This window comes from Rhyacophila brunnea, unplaced genomic scaffold (genome assembly GCF_057557595.1).
Source record: "Rhyacophila brunnea isolate RB1 unplaced genomic scaffold, BYU_Rbru_1.0 scaffold_10, whole genome shotgun sequence".
NCBI lineage: Eukaryota > Metazoa > Arthropoda > Insecta > Trichoptera > Rhyacophilidae > Rhyacophila > Rhyacophila brunnea.
Window position 1 is genome coordinate 26,707,318 of NW_028232752.1, and position 13,732 is coordinate 26,721,049.

At 34.8% G+C, this 13,732-nt stretch overlaps 1 protein-coding gene across 1 annotated transcript; it reads left to right on the plus strand.

The window, feature by feature from the left end:
- Positions 1-1,413: 1,413 nt before the first annotated feature.
- dgt2 (dim gamma-tubulin 2) lies at positions 1,414-4,745 on the plus strand. Its single transcript, XM_085948778.1, has 3 exons — positions 1,414-2,022; positions 3,126-3,498; positions 4,121-4,745. Exons 1-3 carry the CDS (start codon positions 1,806-1,808, stop codon positions 4,296-4,298), a joined length of 768 nt encoding a protein of 255 aa, XP_085804904.1. The 5' UTR covers positions 1,414-1,805; the 3' UTR covers positions 4,299-4,745.
- Positions 4,746-13,732: the final 8,987 nt, after the last annotated feature.

Consider the following 13,732-nt stretch of genomic DNA (forward strand, 5'->3'; position numbering starts at 1 on the left):
TATTATTTGCTTTCATTATTTCGACATGCTTCCCATCGAATCCACCTGAACTGTGGAACAAGTACAAGGACATTATGTCAGAAGACATATTGCATCGAATTCGTGTCAGTCCAGGGAATCCCGATCTCGAGGTGAATGAGGAGATACATAACCAAGCTTTGCTTTTGATCGAAGAAATGTGTTACCTCATGTGCGGCAGTTTGTTAGTCAAGTTAGGAATGCCAACGCCACATCGTAGAATGAATGACGCTTTTATTCGAGAATTTGAACGTGAACGTGAATATGATCGAGATGCATTGAACCAATCAGTTCAAACGAATGTACCAATGTTAAACCCCCAACAGGAAGTGTACGATACGTTAATGAAGGCAATAATTGATGATGGAAATGGTGGCTTATTTTTTCTCGATGCGCCCGGTGGAACTGGGAAGACATTCATCATGTCATTGATTTTGGCCACTGTTCGTGCGAGATCCGAAATTGCTGTAGCGGTTGCTTCTTCTAGGATAGCGGCTACGTTGCTAGAAGGATGCCGAATGGCTCATTCAGCGTTGAAATTGCCGTTAAACCTTCAAACGACTGAAAAACCGACATGCAACAATGCGAAACACTCAGCAATGGCCAAAGTTTTGGTAGCAAGTAAAATCATGACCTGGGATGAATGCACAATGGCGCACAAACGAGCATTGGAAGCACTCAATCGAACTATGAAAGATGCAATGACTCAAGATGTTTTGGAGGCGCAATGATTCTACTATCTGGCGATTTCTGCCAAACACTACCATTCATTTCAAGATAGACCGCTGGCTGCCGATGAAATATAAGCGCTTGCCTCAAATCATAGACTATGTGAAGAAACTTCAGTTGACGACAAACATGCGAGTTGCATTGTTAAACGATCCATCTGCCGAAGATTTCTCTAAGCAATTGCTGACTATCGGTAACGGCCGTGTTCCTGTCGACAAATCGAACGGATTGATTTCGTTTCCGCTGAATTTTTGCAATTTCGTCTCAGCAAAGGACGACCTCATCAACAAAGTGTTACCGAACATCAAAGATGTGGATCACTTTAATTTCACAATTCAAAATCAAATCGTTTGTCCACTGCATTTCTTAAAATCTATCGACTGTGTAACAAACGAAGACCAAGCAATCAACTATCCAACTGAATTTTTAAACTCATTGGATCTGCATTGGCCTGGCTTGCCACCGCACAATTTTCAACTGAAGGTTGGCTCGGTAGTCATCATGCTTCGAAATCTGAACCAACCAAAACTATGTAATCTATTTCATTTTGATTTAATTTTTGCACATTTATTGAACTTAATTCATTTTGAGTATTCATTTTAACTTAATAAAAAACTGAATTTAATTCAGCTAATAAGTTAATACAAGCTTATTGATTCTGAGGCGGTACGAAGTTCGCCGGGTCAGCTAGTATATACATACATAAAGCTACGCAAAGGGGTTAGATGGTGCTCATATAATATGTCTGGTATAAAATAAAAGGTCAACGATAAAGAATTATTCAAATGTAGGTAGGTATTTGTATTCTTTTGTTAGTGAAAAAAACGAAAGTGAAATTAGTATACCATAGACAAATACTATCTATTGTCTATAGTCTATTCCCTATGGTTATGACTTATGGCAGCACTCGTCTCGTAGTAACTGTCATATTCGTTTGAATAATAATAGTTGGTGCTGGTTGCTGATGGTTTATATTATTATTTTACTAGCTGTTTATACTTTTTGTAGGTACCTAATATAATTTAACGAATTTTCCACCATTTACAATTTAAATAGAAATGGATAGTAATGTTAAAAAAGCTGCAGATCTTGATGTATTGTATTACAAAAAAAACCTTTTCATGGAAGCAATCTCACAAGTTTGTTCAAACCATTCAAATTTATCCGAATTATTGAAGAAAAAAGTAACAAAAAATCAAGCCGATGTCGAATTGTCTCTATATATGAGTAAAGACGAGAGAAACGATATTGATCATCGTTCTAGTAATATCTTTGGTAAGTAAATTTTGTGGAAATATATAAATATAGGTACTTACTAAACATTATTGTGTCTAAAATTATCTACCAATCTTTTTACCTAATCTAAGCCGGGTCGCACACTAAACTCGCCCGACTGCAACATGTCGACTGTATTCACTCACGGCACAACTAATTTGTAAAATGCTATAAATAACTCAATATTAAACACTTAATATTGAAATGTTGAGAACCACTAAAGACGTTTTTGTGTATTCAACTATAAATTATAATTTGATGGCAAAATGTAATATTACAGTGGAACCCCAATTTTACGCGCCGAGAATTCACATTTTCACGCTTGTTGTGTGTAGTTTCTTCAGTACCGTTTTATTTTAGTACATTAATACTCAGTTTTACATTTAAATTTATGTCTGAAATACATATTCAAAATTCAATTAGAATTAACAATTAAATTTATTTTAAGAATGTTTAATTACAGAGATGGATGGCAATCATTGAAATGAATATTAATGTACTGATACATGTGAGCAATTCTTTTTGTAGATGCGTCTACAGTCTCCAAGCCCAAGTTTACACAACGCGATTGATTGCTTTAACCACGGTGGTCCACTGTATTCTATCATTCCCCGTTTTGGGTCGTATGTTACAGTCACTTGTTACTGACATTTTTGATTGTTATTTACATCATTTTACACTAGAGCCTCGAGTTGCGTCGTTTTCTGACGCAAGTAAAAAAAGTGGTCTATCTCAAATTTTTCGGGGTTTTCCCTCGATATAGTGAAACTTTAACCCAAATTTTTCGGGGATTGGTTTCCTAATGTTTTCTAAAGAAAAAGATGTTTTTGGTGTTTTGAAGTATTAATTACATATTTATGTTGTTATTTTTTTGTTTTCATAATTATTACAATAAACATTATTTTCTAATTCCTAATCAGTAAGAATTTATTTTTTATTTTTATTTCAATGTATCCAAAATGGAATTTCGAGTTAAGTCATTTCTAGATGCGTCGCCTTCTCGTGGAACGCATTAATGATGCAATTCGAGGCTCTAGTGTACAGTTAAATAAATCTTAGCTGAGACTGATAAATAAAATTAAATGATCGTCTTCTTGTTGCAGGACTCGCTCCTCTCGAAATTGAGAAACTATCATACAACGAACAAAAGACATTGCAGGCAGAATTAGAAAAACACATCACCGCAATTTATCCGAAGACTCTGCAGAAATATGATAGCATCACAGATGGGCTTATAGAGAAGTTGTTAAAGAAACCTCCACCGTTCAATGATGGCCTCACGCAAGAACAAGTTTTACTCGTTGACCTTTTCAATACGTACCATACTAGCATGTCGAAGTCTATGATGATGAATGTTGAGTTTTATAAACTTATGAAGGAATGGGTTGAAATACGGTTGGGTCCTGTGGTAACTAATGGAGAAAAATCTGTGGAGATATTGGATGCCAAAAATAAACTCTTGGAATTAAAGGCTAAGTAAGTTGTTGTAAAGTTCATTGTTCAAGTTGCCCGATCACTGCCAGATATGAGATATTTCGGTAGTACTAATAATTCGGTCAAAACAAATAATTTCAAAATAGAACACGTACTGACATCTATCTGAATGTTCCTAAAACATTTTACCATATTAGATAATGATTTTACCATCGATTTACCTTGAATTTTGTCAAGTGTTACGACTGATTGTTTAGAGATGTACTTAGTAGTTTTTTGATTTTTTTTTTGCAAATTATATTTGGCCTGTTAGGTACTGCCGAGGCCTTTTTTACGGCAACCAAAATGTTGTTAGTAGCAAGGACATTATTAAAATGTTATTTACACATATGTAACGAGCAGCTGATGATTGGTGAAATATTTAGGATTTATAACAGCATGAAGAGGATTGAATCTTTGGAAAGCCCCAGGGGAGGGGTAGGAGAAGATGTTCGCTCTTCTTCTCTTCCACCATCTGGTCGGTTACACTATGATATATGCCTGATGAGGTATGGAGACAAGACAGGTGGTGATTGTAGCACAAACAATAGTAGTACCCATGTCCGGAAAAGTTTTTCTTTTTCAGCACTGTCAACACTCATATTTTATTCATTGTTTATTTCAGAATCGTCAACAATCAACTCTCTCACACCATATATAGTCAAAACAATAATACAGTAAATGCCTATATGAAAATTCACGAAGATATAACAAAAAGTATTGAAAAACTCAAAGGAGAGATCTCAGTGTATAAAAATATTGTTGAAAAGCCAGATGGACATGATAGTGCTCGTATGGAATGAACTAATATAATATTTTTTGCGTGTGACATGATCGAGGATGGTTTTTGTTGATAGTTTGTTGTGAATACACAAAGTATCCATTATTCACTATTCAGTCTAAAAATGACAAACTTTCATTGATAGAGATATGGCACCTTGGATGAATATGGAAAACTGGCAGCAAGAAAATTCATTAAAACATTAGAAGGCAATACACTCAACTCTTGTCCGTAAATCAAAATGAAGTATATTGAAATGTGATACCCTGTTCTATAGACCGACAACTATAACTTTAGATGTGGTGATTTGAAGAATTAACAGCTTGCATTCCACCGGCAATATTTACATCACGACACTAGTGCCATGCTTCAAGTTATAGTTGATGGTCTACATACGAAAACAACTCAAAGTTGCAGGGTTATGAGTAAATGATGCCGATTGATATAGATTTTCTCTTTATAATTCAGTAAAAAAAAATATCAAAAATTTCTTCAATATGTCATTATATGAAATAATTTTTTTCTGGCATTAATTATTATTTTAATATATTCTACATAGGAATGTTTGTATTGATTACTTATTGATCTGTAAAATTCAATTTTATATAAATGTTTTTTTATGAGATATGTATGTTAGCCACTTGTTCAACCTATTAGGTTCATACTCTAACTCGAAACACAAATTGAAAAACAATATGTGAATTTTCCAGACCCAGTACATACTTGAACCTGGGACCTGCGACATTATAAACCGACGCGTAAGCCGCTCATATCAATGTAACATTTTAAAAAATCTGTGTAAAATGAGAATCTGTGCATTATTTTCAAACACCATTATCTTTGAACAGAGACTTCTAAAATTCTAAACTTATTTGGCCTGTTGCCCCCTTTTCATAAACCAAAAATACTTGGTGGTGTTTGAAAATACAGGCGGACCTCGACTTACGAACGTTCGACTTTCGCACAATTCGCTATTTCGCACATTTCAAAAAAATCGTTTTTTTAAAACGTCGCGCTGGCCGTGGGGGTTAAGATATCCTTTTCTCGCTCGCTCACAAGCAAGTGCATTTCTTGCGTCACTTGCATCCTGCTCGCACCCGTCACTTTGCTTGTGAGCTAGCTAGGATAGGTTTCGGCAGGAGCGCGTGCGGGCGTTGTCGTGTTGTGCGTTTTGCTAATTTTCTTCATTTGAAATATTTCACCCTAAAAATTTATAAACATGAGTGAGAAACGGAAAAACTGCAGTGTTGATACGAACAAAAAGAAATCAAGGACATATAAACTTCACATGACGTTCTGATTGCGGTGAATCTTTTGCTTCAATCGGACGTTCGTATGATACAAATAGGTCTACTACGATATGTTCAATTTTGAAAAATAAAAATGAACTTAAGGAATACGTTCAAAATTGTGGAAATATATTATCTTTAAAGGTTGTTTCCAAAAGACACGGCATAGTTATGGATGAAATGGAAAAATATTTGTCATCATGGATCGACGACCAACATCAAAAAGATGTCCCTCTGAATATTTCAATTATTCAAGCGAAGGCTCTTAGTTTGTACAAAGATTGGAAGGCTAGAAAAAGAAGATTCTAACACGATTTTTCAAGCAAGTAACGGTTGGTTTATATTAAATTCACTGGAGAATCGGCTGATGCGGATAAAGATGCTGCAAAAGAATTTATTTCCTCATTATCCAAAATTATTGAAGATGGAGAATATTCCTCTAGCCAAATATTTAATGTAGATGACACAGGTTTATTTTGGAAAAAATGCCTAGTCGTACATTCTTATCTAAGGAAGAATCAGTTGCCCCTGGGCATAAACCTTCTAAAAACCGATTGACATTGCTTCTTGGTGGAAACTTGGCTGGTGATTTAAAATTGATGCAAATGTTAATTTATCAACCAGAAAATCCCAGAGCATTGAAAGGGAAGGATAAAGAATTGCTTCCAGTAATCAAATAAAAAAGCCTGGGTTTACTGCGTTAATATTAAAAGATTGGTTCACTTTACATTTCGTGCCAGCAGTTAAGCAATATTGTAAAGTTAATGATTTACCATTTAAAATATTTTATTTTAAATAAGAAAAAGAAGAGTGGCAAACAGTTAACTCTTGATAACTTTTTAATGGAAACACCCGCATACCCCACTTAAACATGTCTCTTAAACATCTTATATTTACTTGATAAATACATATATCAAAATACACACAATTAAATTTTTTTTTACTTCCCTCTACTTTCGAACATTCAACATTCGCACACCTTTTCAGGAACCAATTATGTGCGAAAGTCGAGGTCCTCCTGTATACCTTTAAGCAAACAAGCAGAAAGATGCTGTGATGAATTTTCATTGTATATTATGTATCTATATTTCTACTTAACATCGAGTCAAGATAAATAAATGCAAAAATTCCAGAGATGACCCAATTAATTTTGTTTTAAACAGAGCGTTGGAGCAGACCCTTTTTTGAGTTGCTCCGCTCCAGCTCCGGGTTAAAAGTTTTAATAGGTGTTATATGTATACAAAATTAGTTTTGAAATAAGGTTTACTATTCATACTTTTCATTATTAATTCTATTAAACAAAATTTCCAACATCAAATCGTCTTTCATTGCTTCTTCTTTCAAAAAAAGTAAGGTTATTTATCACTCGGCAGTGTTGCAGTATTTCAAATAATTCCAGTGTTGTAAAGTGTCAAATATAATATTTTCATCGGATTACAGGACGAAATTCTAATAAAAAAAAAACATCCAGAGCAGTGGAGCACTACAAATTTTCGGTGCTCCTGCTCCGGGTAAAACCCCATTGCTCCACTGCTCCGTGCTCCTGCTCCAAGCTCCACTCCAACGCTTTGGTTTTAAACTTGTTTAATAGTCCTACCTTAAAGCTGTTTTAATGCCCAAAGATATTTCATCAAAGTCAGTATAAGTAAATCTACTCTCTGTCATGAATCTGGAGATAGAATTTGCAAACGTTTAATGTGAGTTTTGAAAATTAGTTATCTTATGGTCATTCTGAAGATAGGTATATAACCCAAAACAGCTGTCAACATAAATTACTCAAATATTGTAGAATTAATGATAAACTATAGAAGATGTTTATCGGTAAAATTCTGTAGTGCAAGCCTGAATTGCCAGAACCTGCTGCGTTTAGTTTTTTCACTTTCTCTGGAAATCAAATGTTTACTGAACAAAAAATATAATCTTTTAACATGAGAATAGTCTCTTAAATTTGCCTGAGGCATCCAGGAAAGAAGAAGGTAGAATATATTGTGATATCCCAAAAATCAAATACAATAAGTACCGACTAACCATGAAAGTCATAAGCAATAATATATTTTTTATATATTGAGTCATGAATGAGAGCAAGTGATAGTTTCGAACTTGAAACCAATTATAAATTTATTAATTTGGAGCTTGATACTTCGACAATATGTTTGAGACACATTCTACAGTTTTTTAGACATATTATTGTTCGGTGCGGATCGGAATTTCAAGGTGGCACGATCCTCGACCATGGGGGAACGACCAAAAAGAAACCTACAAAATGAAAATGGTTATTCGAATAATTATATACTAATATTTGACATCTTAAATTTATTATTTATTAATGAATATTAATTTATTTTGAAAAAAAAATGATTAGATAGGTACATGAAGCGCCTAGTTTCAAATTCCTCTAAGATGGTTTTTGAAAATTTTTGAGTTAAATAGAAATTTTGTTACCAGTATGATGGCCAAAGATTTAACTTTAGAAAAAAAAGAAACCATGAATACGAATGATGAAAAATTAGGGTAAATTTCAAAACCTGGTAAAATGGATGGGTGTGCTTTTCAAGTACCCGTAAAATGGAAAGCCAAAATACTATTTAGAATGTAACGAATTAAAAAATAAATACATAAAGTTCACAGATTTAATAGATGAGTTTTTCTCATTTTTCTCAAAACTACCTAAATTATTTTTCTCAGAACTACCTAAAATCGTTTTAGGGACTTTTGAAACTAGGCGCTTCACATTACAAATTATTAATTCAAGAGGTTCACAACATTACATTTACAATGAACATCAATTACAGGTAAATCATTTTAATAGAAAAACAAGCCAAAAAAAATGAACAATGAAAATGATTTTTCTAAATAAAAATAATTCTAGTAAAAAACAAATTAAACAATAAAGTAGAATTTTAAAAATAAAATACATAGCGCATCACTAAAAATGTTAATGTCTCTAGGAAGCGTATTGACCAACCGTGTAGCTCTTGATATTGGTGCCTGGTTAGCCTGACACGAGGAAACAGTTATCATCGAAAAGAGGTCATGGCTGACCATGCATGTAATTGTCGGGTGTAAATTAAAATTTTCCTGATTATCAAAATTAGAAATTATAGCATGTGTGATCAGGGAATAATGTTTTAAGAGCAGAAGTGACCTACAAGCTTCAAGAGAGTGCGAGGTTAATAATATGATATGAATACCTACTGCTCTTCATTTATTTTACAAGCTCACACCACTAACATCCGCCATCTATGTTCTACTTATCGTTCTTGGGTTAAGCAGTTTTCAAAACCTTACAGCATCATCTAGGAGTGAATGATAAACCTTTTCGATACATTAAAACATTCACTGGGATCTACTTATCATTATTCTATACATATAACTCAATATGCGAAATATTATGTGCCGCTTATCATTGTTCAGGGGGGGGGGTGCCTTCAATTTTAAATATATAAGTATATCGTTTGCTGTAAGTGCCATTGTTGTATGCATAAAATACAGAAGTAGGTATCTACTTACTAATTTGTAAGGATTGTATGAAAGTTAGTGGTCTGAAGGGTTTTTTTTTTGCCGCATTGCAATACGTGTTAACTCATCCAGACTGCAACATGTCGATGTGATTTTGTCATTCACAAAATACATGTAGTTGGGACATTTTTGGTGGAAAAAAACTTCTGTTTGTAAAATATTTCACTCGACATGGGCATGTGTAGATATAATAGCAAAATGTTGCTTCGGTGCAGTGCAGAAGCTGCTTTTTCATTTTGTTTCGGCTAACCGTGTGACGTCATTGTCCCGGCAGGCCTCGCCTGTGCGCGCGGAAGTTGCAATTCTTGCAACGTCGATTGACGATTTTCAATGTGCGACCTGGTTTAGGAAGGGTTTCTGTAATATTTTTGTCTGCTGTCGGTTTTACGTAAATGGGGAAGGAGGGAGGGATTCATAGTTGCGCCATCTGTAGGTACCTGAATGCGCGTTTGTTTGCAAAATTCAGTTTTGCAAATTTTGCAAAAAAAAATGCTTTTTTGGTATCTTAATTTGTGTATTTAGCATATTACGAGAAGGTATCTAACAATAAAAATTTCTCGTTTATTATATTATTAAATTTAATTAATAGGAATTTATTACTTAACTCGCAAATATTTTAATTTACGTGCATTTCACAGCCCGTACCTGCATCCCGTATGATGTCGTAAACTTTCACATGACAGGGGTGAATTGGAAAACGAAAACGGAAATTAAATTTTGTTTAGTTTTAAGCTTTTCATAATGTGGATATATATTTGTAGGGGGTCGTCGATGTGAGGGCCAATGGTGTTGTGGCGAGGAGAGATGAGAAGTCGTTGTCGTGATTATGAAGGGTGTGAGTTTATTTAAAGTGCGTAAGTACAGGTGTATAATTGTTACAATAATGTGAATCCCGGCACAGAGCGATGTGCTTCGGTCGAAAACTTAAATCGAATAATCACGACAACGACTTCTCATCTCTCCTCGTCACAACACCATTGGCTCTCACATCGACGACTCCCTACAGTGGTGAACCCGACGTTCCACGCAACCGCAAATTCAACATATTCAAGACAATGCTGAGAGGATACGATAACACCCACAGCCCCGCCGCAACCAGTAACAGCGAACTTATGGAAGCGCTGATTGAGACCAGGATGCGGAAACTCGCATTGTCATTGCAGGAGCAAATGACAAGAAAATTGAGAAAGAGAAACAGAAAATAATTCAAGACGTCGAAAAAATCCAGAAGAAAAACGAGTTTTTTTTTTGTATATCCCGCATTTATCGTTTTTCTACGGCCCATTGAAAACCGTAGAATCGGGGTTTCACTGCAGTAGCATTGTCTTTTTCCCTCCTTGGATTGTGCGACATTTTATTATTTTATGGATATAAAAGAATAGGATACCATATTTGAAACCATATTTTAGTGTATATACAGAATACATACATTTATTATATATTAGTGTATATACAGAATACATACCATATTATATACATACATTTATTATATATTATTATATATATATACCATAGTGTTTTATTATTTATATATGATTTCGATATTGCCGTTCGTATATACCTAATTGAATAATGAATATAGTGTAAGTACATACTATTTTAAATCATTTTCTAATCTGTGAGTAATTAATAAGTTTTAAATGTTCACTTCAATGATTTATCTCACTTACAATGCACAATATAATAATATTATGTAACTAATTCACAGTCAGTAAATTTACAGGCACTATTTTAAAAGTTATCAGTTGGGTAGGTATACGATAGATTAAGACGGTACTTCAGTGAAACGGCAAATAATTTTCAACTACATATAGGTGCGACGAAATTTCGGACTGGCTGGCAATCGGAAAGCGAAAGTAGAGCTGTGAACACGTCAATTTGTTTTGTGATGGCGACGGGGGAATTAATTCATAAATCGTGTAAAGATGACTAAAAACGTTACCCATTTACTTGAAAAAGAAAACATGTCAATGAATATACTATCATTATTAGTAATAGAACAATAAACATAACATGAAATGGACGCATGTTGACTTTTTATGACAAATTATGTTTTGTTCTGCACGTGTCATTTGCGCAATCTTCGCGTCGCGTAGTCACAATCGTTTTAAACCATGCCCCAGCTGAAGCTTAATCTATCTAAATATAAGCGCATAGGGGATGCCCACCCAAATCCTTGTCCATTGTCAAAATCTTCACCAGAAGATGTTTCATTAGTTGAGCTATCGTCTATTATATATCGCAAATGGTTGGGAGAGGTATACTATCTGTTCGGTGATTCCTATAACATTGAATGTGTAAGAAAAACACTAAATTAAAATTTCTTTTATGACCAACAAAGACTATTTTTATAATAATACTACATAGTTAGGTAGGTGCTTAATAAAATTATTATGTATAATATAATTATAGAAAACTTTTTGCCAATAGTTTGTATCTATAATTCACAATAAACTAAACACATAAACATCACATTAATAAATAGCAATAATTGTGTGTATTGAATATCTCCAATACTTCCCTCGCGAGAAAAATGACAATTTAAAAGGTCTTTATCTCTCAGTCGATTAATTTACTCAGAATTGCATCGATTATCAATACTATTTTAGTGATCAGTGATCGAAATGGAACCGGTTTCAAAACTATTATTAAAATATGTATTATATAAACCAACAGAAGTAGCGTTGGGTCGGGACACGCGAATATCCACATTATTACGGTAATTTGTTCAAAAACACTTTTTCTTGTGTACCTATCTAGGCAGATATTTAAGGTAAATCACCATCTCCGTTTCAAGAGTACGGATAATGCCCACGGGCTGTCGTAATGTGGAGTTATCTAGGCATCTTAACAGCGACTTTACGAAGACTGCTTGTTTGCCATTCGTATAATCATTTTAACAAAATATACCTAGTGACTTTTCATACCATCCTGCGATCATTAATATGACAATGCTCATCCTATCAATGCCAGAGTATAAGTAAGTAAGTACATACTTCTTAGTGAATTTTAGTTCCAACCACGATACTATAGCGTGATATGCATTGTTAGGGTCTCAGATTAAGTTAAATAAGCAGATGGATTCTTTCAATACAAAAATACTACAAATAGAAAATTGAAGCCGATTTCAAGAACCACTGTGAATACAGAAGACGTCATGGTTTAATTTTGCACATCGGTCGATTAGTAAACTACTCTACCAGTTGATGAAATTATTGGCACCCTGGGTTTAGTGTAGTAAACTATTTACATGTGTTATCAAGTTCTATATCAGTAATCTAGCCAGGTATTCCGGTTCATACTTCGTTACAATTCGAGAGCTGGGTCTGTTATCATTTCCTTGACGCAATAATGTATCGGACGGACAGCTTTATACCTATTGCAGAATTTCTCTGGTGTTGTGTGACACTGCGACGTAATATTGTGGATGCTGGTTTAGTATTACCATGACTATAAGGTGTTCACAAATCATCACGAAATTGAAAACAAAACTTATCGCATTGTTCGCTGACGTGTGTATGGAAAATGGTCGCGCGACACTATATTCGCAGCGTTTCGCAAATGGAGAGGTGAGGGTTTATGTTCCAATTATCTTCCTTAGTTTTCCGCCCCTGAACAGCGCATGACATACCTACGCAAAATACCCGCCTCCCACAGAACCCTCCCGATAGGCTATATTCAATACACTACATTTTGATGCAGGGTTTTGAATATGTGAGTGTCCTACGAAAATGAAATACGCATTATGCACGTGCAATAGTGTGTGTAATACACCAATATTAAATGAGCGTCAATGCATAAACCGAGAGCAGTTGTCAGTATTCGACGTATGGCGTATTCTTGACACGTGTTTAAGTTTATCTCGGTTCTTCCTTACTCGAGATCGGTTGCCTGCCACTCCTTACCCGTTAGGTATTTCAGTTCCCATTATTTCTGAGTTCCCTGCCGCCTCCCGAATCTTTACTGCCGGTGGATGTCAGATACATAATCATACGTAAACGTAATACTTAACGGAGAAGAAGATGAATTTACAAATTTTAAATTTGACTTTTCGTTCCTAAAATTTGCATATTTTTAATGGAATCGAAGAGAGGGCGGTTTTTGGATATCGCACGATTAGAGCGGGCCTTACGTTACGGTTGTGTAGGTTTGTTTACAATATTACAATAATAAATTTAAGCTTTGTGAAATTTGGAATGATTGTAAAACAACAAGGACGCAGAGATTTTGAAATACCACCATCCACCGAAGTATGCAAACGGTTATTACTAAATAACTGCTTCGTTCGCCATATAAAAATGACTAGTACCTATTAGTTGGCAATAATCATTATTATTGGAAATATTTGAGTACTCCTTCCATCTTATGAGCATACCTACTACAGGAGGGCCCAATAGCAAGTCAACGCTTTGCGAAATTGGGGGCACGAGAACACGCACACTATCTTCATCGCTTTGCCATACAGCAGCGATGCTTAAAGTTTGTACCGCGGCGCACTGGGGCGCCGCACTGCGATGTTAGAACTTCCCAGAGGCACGGCAGTCTATTCGAATAAAACATTAATTCCATATAGGTACTTAATCTTAATTTAAGTTAAATACACCGATGGAGCGTTTCTATACAGAAATACTTCGTAATATTATGCCAG